Source organism: Anas acuta, chromosome 24, assembly GCF_963932015.1.
Source record: "Anas acuta chromosome 24, bAnaAcu1.1, whole genome shotgun sequence".
NCBI classification, from domain to species: Eukaryota; Metazoa; Chordata; class Aves; order Anseriformes; family Anatidae; genus Anas; species Anas acuta.
In genome coordinates, this window is record NC_089002.1 from 1,120,679 (window position 1) to 1,134,187 (window position 13,509).

The 13,509-nt window shown below is 47.6% G+C and overlaps 1 protein-coding gene across 1 annotated transcript; it reads right to left on the bottom strand.

The window, feature by feature from the left end:
• Positions 1 to 933: 933 nt before the first annotated feature.
• LOC137844228 (zinc finger CCCH domain-containing protein 11A-like) lies at positions 934 to 6,536 on the bottom strand. The gene is made up of 10 exons (XM_068660436.1): positions 6,343 to 6,536; positions 6,025 to 6,144; positions 5,096 to 5,246; positions 4,487 to 4,654; positions 3,526 to 3,588; positions 3,152 to 3,253; positions 2,883 to 2,948; positions 2,100 to 2,363; positions 1,856 to 1,932; positions 934 to 1,160 (listed from the first exon to the last, which is right to left on the bottom strand). The coding sequence occupies exons 1-10, from the start codon at positions 6,394 to 6,396 to the stop codon at positions 957 to 959; spliced, it is 1,269 nt and encodes a 422-aa protein (XP_068516537.1). The 5' UTR covers positions 6,397 to 6,536; the 3' UTR covers positions 934 to 956.
• Between the last annotated feature and the right edge of the window lie 6,973 nt (positions 6,537 to 13,509).

Genomic DNA, 13,509 nt, shown 5'->3' on the forward strand with positions numbered 1-13,509 from the left:
CATCTCCTAAATACAGAAGGGTTCTACAAGCATCCTGGAGACAGCTCCCGGATTTAAAAGGAAACAGAAGGCCTGCAGAACGTTTGAGTTTTCCACCTTTTCTCCTAGAGGAGGGTAGAAATTTAACAAGGGATCCATCTCTGCATTAGCCCCTGGCCTTACCATGGCTGCTTTTTTGGCTGGAGGTCCCATCATGTCAGCATCAAAGGCAGTCCGTAGTTCCACAGCTGCTACGGCAGAGGGATAACTCCCAGGTGCCTTACGTTTCAGTGCCTTCTTCTTGGGGAAAGTGACTTTCCCACCCGAAGGCTTCGCAGATGTCATCATGTTGGCTAGAGTAAAAGGAAGAGAGAACTGATACAGTCTTGCTCCGCCTCAGGAAAAATCCAGGTTCTCTTCATCATTTCCACAGTCCTTCTACACAGTTAAATGCGTTTGGCCAGCAGAATTACACCGCCATTGCCTGGATTCTCAGGAATGTTTTCCACATAGTAAACTCTGTCTACCAACAATCCATACAAAGGAACAAAGAAACCCAATAGCTACAGTAAATAATAATCCAGGACAAGGCAAACCGCAGACACATAGCAATCCTAAGTGCCAGCTAGGTTCACAAATCTAGACAGCTTTTATAGTTAAAGTCCTGCTCCCTCTAGGAAAGGAAAAAGCAGCAGTTAGAGTAGGACAAGAGTGTATGCAACTGTTGTACCAGCTTCCTCTCCCTTGCAGTGATGTTGTTAAGTTGTTCTACAACGTCCAAATTTGTAGTGTCATTTTCTAGTCTCCCGTTCCTTACCTAACATCTGGCTGGCAGGAAAAGAAACAAACTAAGAAAAAGAAAGTACACACTTCGCTTTGTAGCATTGCGTGGCAAAATGCACCCAGCCAGAGTTACAGCATGAGAATTGTCATCTTCCGTCTGTATTTCAGAAGACAACCTAAGGAACTCTTAACCTTCAACACTTACTTTTAGCTTCCTGGCCCTGAAATTGAGCTGCCACTTTCCCTGCTGGTTCAGTATTAAAGAAGCCAGCAGTAGATTTGACAGCAGCTTCCTCCTTCCGAAGCTTCTCTTGTTGTTCTCGCTGTTGCCACTTCTCCCACCGGCTCTCTTCAAAGCTCTTCTCTGGACATTTACGAGTTCCACTCTGCTGAGTGGGCTAGAAGGAAAGAAAAGTAGTGCATGAATAGGACAAAAAAAAAAAAATCCGTGCGTGGAGATTTCGTTAAGAAAATCTGATCAGCAATCCCTCCAAAATGGTCTTGATGTGGAACAGCATATTAATATCCTTCAGGTTACTGTTGTTGTTTTTGTTTTTTTTTTTCCATAAAATTCTGCATGTAACAAGAGCCATGCTTTACTATGGACACAGTCTCGCATATCTGCAATATCCACTGTGGCAAGCTTCTTTAAACAGCTAGGGTGTTCTGCTGTACATCTATTTATCACATTCTTTTTAAGCAGCAGAAAGTCATACAAGTTCCCCTATACAGTATCCACTGACAGATTGATTTCCTTCAACACAGAACTCTGGCCTTCCGTATTAAATCCTTCACGTCTGACAGCTCAAGTCAGTAAGAACAAAAAGAATTCCCTCCACGTTAACCGTGTAGATTTCAGCTGGTGCTAACAGGGTTTCTTTGTTGCTGTGGTATAAACAGACTGACTCCAGGTTTGGGGATTACAGAGTTGTCTGGAAATGCTGCTGGCGATAGGATTTAGACTGCACTGCAGCTCCTACCAGGTGCTGAAGGGTAAGAACACACTCAAGAGGGTGGCACACGGTGAGTAACCAAACTTGGCAGAATTATCAGAAATTGTACGAATGGATGTGTGTCTTCACAGAGGACTCACCTGTACATCAGCTACAGAGGAAAGGGTAGGAAAAGGCCGGTTCAATTTCACTGCCTTCTTTTCTTCTTTTTCAGGTGCTTTAAAAAAAGACAAAAAAAAGTTTTGTCAACGGCAGAAATAAAGAAAGCTGGGTACTTGTTTCCTTTGTGCATTTGTGCATCCTTGTGTCCCATGAGAGAGAGAGAGAAAGGCTACAATGTGCAATCCATTCGCCCGGACAGAGCGAGCTGCTTCTTGGACTCACCCTGAATTTTGCTCTTGCTAGGGGATTCTCCTGCTTTTTTCTTCTCTTCTACCAAGCGATTATTCTTTTTTTCAGACAAGGCTTCAGGGAAAGTTTTGATGCGACCTGCACGAGCAGGTCTTGCCCCTGCGCTGGAATCTTCAGTTTTACCATGCCCTTCAGCCTCGCCTTTGGCTTGAGTTTCGCGTCCCCGAAGAGCTTTCTCACGACGGATTTCCTCCAGTGTTTTCACACGGATCTCTCCCATCGGCTTAGCAGCCTTCCCTGTCATCATCAAGAAATGAGGAGAAGCACCAACATTTAAAGAGAGTCCAGCAATATTTTAAGTCTCCAAAATTTGTCAGAGCGCTAAGGAAAACTAATCTGGAGTGTTCCCAATAATGCATCTTAGAACAATATCCTCAGAACAACATTCTCCTCCTCCTCTGAGCCACTTGTATTTTGAAGACCAGCCCTACCCAGAGAGAACTGCTACACAGAAATGCTGCTTTACTTTAGTACTTTTTCAGACTGCATTTCAAATTCCTGCTCCTGGCAGTGGTTCTATTCTAATGGTACGTAACGGTTCACAGAAGCAGCTAAAAACCTTGACAAGGCACAAGTAGAAAAGAAACACACACCTAGAGCCAGATTTCTGATAGTGGCTGTCAGAAGAGCTTCAGCACTCAAGCAAGAGGCATCAGTTCTTTGTTTTCGTTTACATTAGTTTTTAGGGATGGATGAAAGCAGTCCAAGTTCATGGAAAGGAAGGAGGAGAAAGCATATTTAATATCTAGCTGTTACCTCTCTCAGTGCTGGTCTGTTTAGGAGGTAATCCCAGCCTGTCCTTCAGAGACTTGGCAACTTGAACTGCAAAACAGAAACAGAACGAATTAGGGAGGCTGCGTAATGTCAACTTCAGGTTCACAGTTCAAAACAAGACAGGAAAGGGAACTTTGAATCCCAGTGATTACGACCTCAGCCAACATGCAAAAAGAAACATCACTGGAAAAGGACAAACAGAAAGACTAAATACAAAACCCAGGAATCCAATCCAGATGCCCGTTTAGTACCTGGATCTCTCTTGGGGGCTTTGTCAGCATTTCCCGGAGCCTCTACCTTCTTCCCCAGCCTTTCAGCAAGGCTGCGCTTCACTGGAACGGTGCTTACATCATCTTCAGAGAAAACAAGGAATATTGTAAGAACTTTTCTTTGCAGGAAGGTTTGAGAACAGCCAACAATAAGCTTCTATTTTTCAAGCATATTTTCATAGAATTGCCTTTCAGCTGCTAAATGATTTTTTTTTTTTTTTTTTTTTTTTTGCCATTTCTGCAGTCAACACAGATCTCCACTGCAATGTATTTTCCTTTCATACCTCAAAAATACTCTTTACTGCAGTCATATATAGAAGGCAGCACCTACGTAAAAGCTCATAAAAAGTTCTTACCTGCGGAGGCTTTCCGTTTTCCTTGTCTATCAGCAAGATCTAGTCGAACCACAGGTTCCTCCCCTAAAACAAAAGGGAATTTTTTTTCTATTTCACAGAAACCAGTAGCCAACAGAAATATTATCCTGTTAGCCCATGTCCCAAAAAACCCAGTCAGACAATGTTTTGACAGCTAAACCACATAAACTCATATTTTAACTATAATTAACATAGAAAAAAAATATTACGAGTCTCAGTGCTTCCTCCAAATTCCAGCTGAGATAGTAGAGCGTGAATCTGAGTCTGCTTGACAGCTATACTTTGTGCAGAACAAAGCTGCATAAGCAAGCAGAATACAATTAGGTACAAATGCTGAGAAATAGTCCTTTCTAAGGTGAATGTCTACGAGTAAAAGTACTTCCACGCTTTTTTCCCTTTAAAAGGCATTTGCACAGCTCTAAACAATTTATACACAAACTCCTGTCATACTGTGTCCACACCTGCCACTGTCAGCCTCTTTAATGCTTCAGAAATTGCTTCTTATATAGCACTGTCTTCTACAGCTCTTTCTTCTCGTTACTCTTCTGTTTTTCAGTTACCCCCCTATTGAACTCCGAAGTAGAATACACTAGGACAAAACATCTAGGACTCTAGATTCTCTCTGCAGCTTTAACTACTACACAACACATTGCTCTTCAGACAGGAATAAGAAATTTCCTTCCTAGTTTCACATAGAACTTTACACAACAGACCAGCTAAAGCAGGAGTGGTTCTAAGCTTTCCTCCAACGTTTCAGGTTCTGTCCACTGACTGCCAGACAAAGCCACCAGTGACCTGGCCAGACTGCCTGCCCTATCGCTAGTCAGACCTCGGGTCATCTGTGATTTCTACATTCATGTACAGCACAGATTCCTTCAAGAACCAAAGATTTAACACAATCATTTACAGCACAAATTCCTTCCACGAACCAACACATGCTCACCATCATCATCTTCATCATCATCTGCAGCATTGATTACAACTGGAGGGTGTGTAGGGCTTGGGACATTTTCAGAGTTTTCCACTTTCATCACCCCCTTAGCTGTGGAGAGGGATTTGACTGGACAGAAAGTTTCTTTTGCTGCAGTGACATCTGAGCCACTTTCAACTCATCGTCCGCGGACTCAGGCGGACTTGGCAGTGTAGATAGAGGAAGAGGAGGATCATCGGTAATATGGCAGTTTAAAACTTTGACCACAATGCAAAGAGATGGTAGGAAAGGCAGATAACCCGCACAGACAACGAATTCAGCATCTCCTTTTGCCCATCCCATCACTGTTTACACCGGGAACAATGACTTCCCTTCGAACAACAACACATCTCCCTACCACCCAGCAAAAGATGAAACAACAGGAAGCAAACTGCAAGGCAAACATCACACAAAGCAAAGAGAAGCCGAGCACGAAAGCAGAAAACAAACACCAGCAGTACACTCAGTTTAACTGACCACCTATGACTGCAGACCTTTTCCTGCACTCACAAATGAACAGTTACCTGATGCCCCCTACAGGATTGGCACCCACTAAGTAATACTCAACATTAAGTCTTCAGCGCTTAAAGAAAAAGGACCTAAACTCACTCTTGCTTGGTGGGAAGAATTGTCCATCGATGTAACGTCCCTTTGCATGATGAAAAGCACAGTTGGCTTTCTGACAGCCTCCCGGCTGGTTCTCCCAGTAGCAGGGAATCTCACTGCGCTTTTTCTGAAGACAGAAAGAAAGAAAAGCTCGTGATAACATGCACCTGAGGCTTGCAAAGAGATGCACAGCTCCAGATCATGACAGCTGTCACAACACAGTGCTGAAACATCATTCCAAAGGTCAGGTTCTCAGTTAAGTGGAGTATTTCTGGGCATATTCACAAAGTTTGCATAAGCTGCAACCACTATGCACATTTAGATTTGTCATCATTCAGTTTGAGAAGACAGGCACTCGCAGACATCAGTTGAGGGTGGGTTAAACTAATACACCTAGGATTATACTAGGATTATTCAGAGGGAAAAAGAACATCCGAAATTGCCTAGGTTAACCCTGTCTAGAACTACTTCTTGGAGACTTAGTTCTTCTGCACCTTTAACTTTCCCCACTTCCTACCCCAGGCAGCTAGAACAGCGTTAGCTGAAGGACTGTGGCTCAGAAGAGACCTGAGAGTTCATTATCAAGCCTGCTCCCATGAGGATAGAACAGCCTGTTTATTACCCCCCTGCTCCAGCAGGTTTTAGCAGTCTATTTAACAGCTATTCTGCATCTGTTGAGAAAACTGTCAGCATCTAATAATCAAAAAATAGATATATCTTGCTAAGACATACCTAAGGCATTGATTTTATTTCCCTCTGCTTCCTCCCACCCCCTCTCTTGGTAAGAGAAACCAGTATGATTTGGAAGCAAACGAATCTATCCTGCAAAAGCACCATCAGTACACCTAGGGCACTGAAAAAGGCTTTTGTTGATTTCTTTTGAGAACACATCGTTAGGCACTCACGTCAATTTCCATGTGTCTGAATCGGCAGACATTCCTGAAACAACGACCCTCCTGCCACAGCTTGCAGACCGTCTCATTGCCCAGAGCAGCTTCGCAGTGGCGGTAGGCACATTTGTCTCCCTGGAACCAAAAGGAAACCAACAAGGAAAAGAGTACAGCCTCAAAAATGGCCATGCTGCTGCCTAATGTTGCTACAACTGAATTCAGAATCTATCTGGTTCTCAAGTTAACCACAGACCAGTGTGCTTCCTCCTCCTAATCTACTCCTTCCTGAAAAAAATGGGGAAACAAAGCAAAGCAAAGGAAAGCCAGCCATACCTTGGTACAGGTAGAATAGAAATAGAAGTAGCAATCGTCTCCTTGTTTAGACATGCCGACGAGTTCTGCTAACAAGCTCGGGTTCTCTCCACAGGGACTTCCTCTGCTCTTGGAGAGAGCTGTCTTCACCCTTGCTTGGGCTGAAAGTCTTCTACTGGCTTGTGATCAGTGAAATCTGCTTTTTAAAAGTAACCCTAAAGAAAGTAACAAGCGAAAAATAATGAGGAACAAACAGTTTTGCAGCTTTCTTCAGTTGATCAAATCAAGTTATCAGTCTCTCGAAGAGAGCAAAGCCTTTTTCCCAAATCCTGGAAATACACACCAACAGGTGTCATAAGCTTTGCCTTTGCTGAAGGAAGATAAATAACACAAAGAAAATCTGTCTAGTTTGTTTTACAGGCTTGTCTTTCTCAGTATGGAACAAACGGACCTCCCTGGTCTAACTTTGCAGTTGGCTATTCTGCCTTTGTCCTGGAGAGAAGAGCAAGAAAGGAACAAATCTATTTTTGCACTCCAAAAACGCATTAGAGGAGGATTATCACACCCACCTAAGGGTACTTCCTTGTTTGTTTATAAAGCACCAAGTATTTCTCTTAGACAGTCTCTGTTGCTGGCTTGTTTTGTGCCTTCCATTTATAGTAAAGATATTCAAGATGCTTACCCCTTTTTTTTTTTGTTTGTTTGTTTTTGTTTTTTTTTTAAAGAACAGTGGAAGTGGAGAGTCGGATGACAAGCAAGAACAAACACCAGAAACTCCTTGTTCTGCCCCTGCTTTTTAATCAGCCAGCATCACCCCGGCTGCAAAACAGCCTCTGCTGATTTACCTGCTTGTTAAAGCACCCCACAGGCTGCAAGTGCGGTGTGCTAGGTGTCAAGTTCTATTTAACGGTGCACAGGGAACCATTCATCTTCCCACAGTCGAAGCACAGAACAGCCTCTTGCTAACAGAACTCATCCCTGCTGCTGCAAGAAACCTCATGGCCTGCAGGAAAACCTCAAGCTAAGAGTTCCAAAGCAAAAGCAGAAAACGCATGATTTGTACTCTTTATATTGGAGTGAATTCTAGCTGCTAAACGCTGCCTACATCTGAGGGCACGTTCTGAGGCTGGGGGGAAGGACACTCAACACCCACTGACAGCAGGAGTGCAAAGATGCCAGCCAAGAAGGCAAAGGTTAGAGCTGAACGCTGCCTCAGCTTCCTCCAGCAGCCAGCTGGGGGTCACCTTTCACCACGCTCTCTGAGACTCTGAGCCCCGAGTTACCGCAGCCGCCAGCTACAGCTGCTCCTTGCTGGCCCAAACTATTTGAAGAGTCTTCAAACTTCAGGGACCTGTTTTATGACAGCCTCAAGATCAAATTAATCTGTTCCTGAAGGCGCCGACTGTCCTGGTGTTTCTGCAGCTGTCAAAGAACAATCCTGAACCGAGGCACTCGTCTGATCAGACAGCGCTTCGGCACAGATTTCTCTTTAGCTTGACACATCAAGGTGAAGAGGAATCGATTCTTGCAAGCACCCTCTCAAGCAGGGATCTAATAAGGTGACCAGAACGACAGATCTGTTGTGCAGATCTGAGCACGTCACTCTGCAGGGAATCACTTTCAAGCCTAAGATGTTTCACGCATCCCCCAGCCCCAGAGCGACACAAGTAAAGCTCTTAAGCAATTGCTAACCTGTTCTCAGTGCTCACGAGTCCCAAATCACTACTTTTACAATATACAAACCATGGCAGCTGGCACCTAGTTGGCACACGGTGACACTGCACACGTTGGCAGTGTCGTCAGGAGCTGGAAAGTCAGGGGTGAGGGGGTTAAGGGAAACCCACACATCAGTTTAGCAACTTGGCTCCCGTAGGATACTTCCTACGGCGGGAGTTTTAGCAAAGCCACTCAGAGGGGCCTGCTGGCTAATTAAAACGGGACTTCTGCTGGAGCAGTCAGAAGGCAGCAGGGTCTCAGGAGATATCCAGTGGGCATCACTGTCAGTCTGTGGCAGTTTGGGGTCCAGCTATCAGTGGTTATGTGTGGTTTTCTCTGCTTCACTTTCTCCAAAGCTGTGAAAAAATATTTCTGTTACAGCACTCTACAGTCCCACGTTACGGATGGAACCAGCTGCATCAACTTCCAGTACGACGGTGTTGGAAAAAGGTGCCTTTGGTGGTCAGGAGCACAACAGCTCTGCTGATGTGTTATTTAAGTGTGTTCTTACATCTGAGTTTCCTCATAGCAGCATGTAGCTGAGGGGGTCCAAGTTTCCCAGGTAAGGTTTATGTTTTTTCTCCTACCAAGCACCAGCTCAGTATACAAAGCTCTGTTAATAACACCCAAGCATGCAGATGTTAAACTGAAACTGCTTTTCAACCTATTTGTTGTTCCGAAAATAGCTTAAGACACCATCTTCACAGGGTCAAAATTCACATGGAAGTACCGAAAAACCCAGAAGCGCTTCCTGAGCTTCAGTTTACCAACAGCACCATCGGATTTAGATCCTGGCCTGGCAGCCAGGATGCAGGGTCTGTAAGCATTGCTGCCATGTGGAAGTGCCAAGGCAGGTTTCTGGCCTGCCCTGACTAAAAGACCTGTTTTTTTAATACAAACAGCGTGCCAGGTACGCTGTAATGCCAATGTGCCAGGTCAATAGAGGATGTCAAACAACAGAGGCGTTTATCCTCATTTCTGGCATGAAAACACTTTTAACAGCATTCTTTTCACGAAGAAACCCCTCTCTGTCTTCTCCAATGCTCCAGGATCTGCTGCAGCTGCAGCAGCCGCGCTGCTACAACCCACATCTTTGCCAAATCTTTTCAAGAATTGTGCTTTACCTCGGCAACGTTGAGGTCACTCCTCTTCCTCCTCCAGCTGAGGAAGCAGCTCGCTGGCTCTGCCACACCGCAGGTGCGGAAGCGAAAGCTGGGAACACAGGAGTCAAACTCTCAGTGCTCACGAAGCCACCAGGGCAGAGGGCTGACACAGAGGCACCCCGCATCCGCTCTCCCTCCCCGCTGCGAGGCTCGCAGCAGCCCCGACCCGAAGCGCACACAATGCTTCGCATGGTGATGTCACCGCTGATTCTGAGGCCCCAGGTGAGGATCTGCCTCACCACTCTCAACGTTGGTGTTGGGTTTTGTTGGTTTTTTTCTTTTAAACATTCACAGCTTATGGGAAACCATCAGGTAAACCACAGATGGCTAGGGAAGAAGTCCCACACGAGGGAAGTCCGTGCTTTTCTTCCAGGCAGTGGCACGTGCTTTAACACGCCGCGTTCGACAAAGCAGCTCTCCCCGTTTTGCTCAGTGGCAACAGGCACGACTGCAACGCACACAGGTGGAGGCAGCACCTGCAGGTCCCAAACCCTTAACCGGTTTGTAGAGAGCACCAATTTTTGAAGTAGTGGTTTTCCCTTAATCCATAACCCCTTCTTGCCTTTATTTATATCGGGTGGCTCTCCTCTATTTTCCTCCTCAGTGTCTGAGCAGACACTGGGAATCCTTTCGGGAGGAAGGGCACTGCTGAAGCTCCTACATCTACTCTCCGAGACAAGAGAGTATGTTAAAGAATACGGATTTCCTTTCTTTTTCCTTTTTTAAATACAATTTCTGAAATCAACGCTGCGGCCTGGCAGCAAATACCTACGGGACTAAAGAGGATTCCTCATCCTCACTGTAACGTTGTAGTTAGCCTCCCAACGAACCCATCTCCCCAGGAAGCGGCCGTTTGAGATGGGAAGGGGCAGAGCAAGAGGAAGCTCTCCTTAGCCTAGCTCTTCTCCCAACACCACCTCGCCACCCAGCACCAAATTCAATTCACCTGCTCCGCCCGATCAGTCGAACGGGCGTCCGACGCTGGCACACGCCACAGCGGTGGTTCTGACGTGGCTTAAATCACCTATCCGCAGAATATCTCGGCTCCGTACGCTCCAATAACGCAGTAGTTGAGAAATAACGCCCAGAGCTCACACTCTGAGTGCAGCCCAACAGCACCGAAGCACCGGTAGGCTAAACATTCCCAACCTGGCAACAAGGCTGACCCAAGCAACAGCACGGAACCCTTCTGCCCCTTCAGCGTGGACATCAGCGTAAGGAAAGACAGATTTTTTTTTTTCTCCTGGGGCTGCACCGCTCAGGGCCAGCAGAGCAGTGCTTCCCCTTCCCTTCTGTGTCTGTGCCAAGATCGTGCCTCGTCTCTCGAGTCCTGCCCGTGATGGTGCCTGGCCTCAGCCCCTTGAGGCGGCCATTCCTCCAGCACCGCAGCTCTCTTGGCAAGCTGCGAGTCATTTTATGTCTTGTCCCAGCTTTCCAGAGCCAGGCACACAGGTTCCGGAGAAGGCTGGGGCAGGACAAGCCTGCTTTAAGCCCCAAACCTGCCTCCTTTACTGTCTCCTCTCAGGCCAGGCCTACCCTCCGGGCCCAGCAGCACTCATCCTGCCTGCCCCAGGACCCGCAGGTTGCGCCCTGTGGTAGCAGCAAAGAGCCCCCCAAATGTCTGTCCTGGGGTACACAGGGGTGAGGCAGCCCCGTCACTGCACAGACACCCACGGGACACATCACCAGAGCCGCTACCGGCTTGGCAATTAAGGACGTGGGAGAGGAGCCCACGTCACGCAAGCATTCGTGTCCGCCCTGGACAAAGAAATAAACATTGGCTGGTTTTCTCCCCATTTAAATAGCTAAAAGCACCGCTAACAGTTTCTTTCTTTGCGTCCAGCCTGTACTACGTTTAAAGAAAGAAGCAGCTTCTGCTGAGGAGGTGGAAGATGCTGTCAGCAGAAACACCGTGCCTAGAATGCGAGCAGGGAAGACAGCGATGCTGCGAAATAAAGCTTTTACAGCCGCTTCAGATCAGTTGGCCCGGGCTCCAAGGGTCAGACACCCAGCTGGGAAGATTGAATTTCCTCCTCGATAGCCTTGCCCAGCTCAATCTTGCCATCCTGACTTGGCTCCAGAGAAAGCCTCTTATTAAAGGCACAGAGAAACAACAGCTTCTCGGCCAAAAACTAGGAGTTAAAGCAAGCCAGTGAAAAAACTGTGCTTGGGAACAAGAACGTTTCAGAGGCTAGTTGATTTTAGTTCTCATCGTCACTCGTGTCATGGCAAAGGGCCTCTACAGAGGCAAAAGAGTCTCAGCACTGAGGTAGGACATAGCTCAAACACCATCCCCAGAAGGTGGAGATCATAGCCTTGACTCACCCTAAAGGCATCGCAGAAAGGGCCCCAGGTAAGAGGACAAGGAGGAGTTTTGCTCTAGGGTTAGTTTGTCACATAGCCCAGGAGCCACTGGCTTTGCCTAGCATTTGACAACTGATTCTGGACCTTGAATGGACGAAGCCATACTCTGCCTCTGAATAATGAGGCTTGCATAGAGAGAAAACCCACACTGCCTATAGGGACTCTGGCATAGCAGTGGGGTTGCTTCTTGATCCCCATCCCTCAACACAGAGACGCGTGGTTTTGTCCCAACATTAAGTATTTACAACAAATTCAACAAGCGCTTTTCCTCTGCCAGCAGCAAATGCCTGAGGGCCCCCACAGCTTCACAAATCATAGCGGGAAGAGCCTACCATGCCGCGAAAAGTTCGGAAAATAATTCAAAATTGATCTGCTAGGGGTAAAAAAATCGATGGCTGGTGGCAGGGTACACAATACACCCGAATCTCAGCTCTGTCCTCCGCAGGGTCAGTGCCCACGCCCAAGCGCGATGCTGATGGCACCTGAACATTTGCTGTAGCAGGCAGCAGAGCCAGCAGCTCAGGGGAGCAACTTTTAAAACCAAGAGGCATTTAAACAACCCTTCATCGACCCCGTGACTGCGGCAGAGTCCCGACTGCTCGCCCCGGATTCCTCACACCAACAAAAAGCACCCACCAAAGCCTGGGGGAACTTTGGTAAAGCACAAGAGAAGGGAGTGGGGGTAGCGGAGCCGCATGGCAGAGCTGCTGCTTTTCACCAGTTGATCATCCCTGATAACTGAAAGTAAGGCTGGGTGGCTGACCCCCACCCCCACTCCTGGCAGCAAGTTTGGTCCACAACACACTGGAATAACGATTCTGCTCCCTCCCACCCCTACAGCTTCATCATCTGACATAGTGTAGTGGGTTTACGTGGCAAGGTTCTGGTAGCAGGGGGCCATAGGGGTGGTTTCTGTGAGAAAGATCTAGAAGCTGCCCCATGTTTGGGAAGGGCCCCATTGTTTTCCAGAGCTGAGCCAATAAGCGATGTTGTTTTGCGCCTCTGTGAGAGCATATTTAAGTCAGGGAAAAAAACGCTGCACCACACAGCAGCTGGGAGAGTCAAGGGAGTGAGAAACAGCCTTGTAGGTGCCAAGGTCAGTGTAGAAGGAGGGGGAGAGGTGCTCCAGGCGCCAGAGCAGAAGTCCCCTGCGGCCTGTGGTGAGGACCATGGTGAAGCAGGATGTCCCCCTGCAGCCCATGGAGTACCACGGTGGAGCAGGGTTCCACGCTGCAGCCCGTGGAGGAGACCACGGTGGAGCAGGTGGCCCTGCACCGACGGAGGCTGCCGCCTGTGGAAGACCCCTGCCGGAGCAGATTCTGGGCCGGACCTGTAGCCCGTGGAGAGGAGCCCACGCAGGAGCAGGTGACCTGGCAGGAGCTGCTGCCCGTGGGGGAGCCAGGTTGGAGCAGTTTTCTCCTGAGGGATGGACCCCGTGGTACGGACCCATATCTGGAGCAGTTCTGGAAGAGCTGCTGCCTGTGGGAAGCCCACGCCGGATCAGTTCAGGAAGGACTGCATCCCGTGGGTGGGACCCCACAGCACAGGGGACAAGAGTGACCGAGAAGGAGCGGCAGAGAAGAAGTGCTGTAGACTGACCATAACCCCCATTCCCCTGCGCCGCTCGGGGGGAGGAGGTGGAAGAGGGTGGATGGGGGGGAGGTGCTTTTGGTTTCTTTCCTTTGTTTCTCACTTCTCTAGCTTGTTAGTAATGAGCAATAAATCTTACTATCTGTCTTCTTATGCTGAGTCTGGTTTGCCCGTTACACTAATTATTGCGGGATTTTCTTGTCCTTATCTCAATCCCTGAGCCCTTTTCACATATTTTCTCCCCATTCCTCTTTGAGGAGGGGGAGTGAGAGAGCGGCTGTGGTGGAGCTTGGCTGCCCACTCGAGCGGAACCACGACACACGGGTACAGTCAAAACAATGGCATACACAAGTAA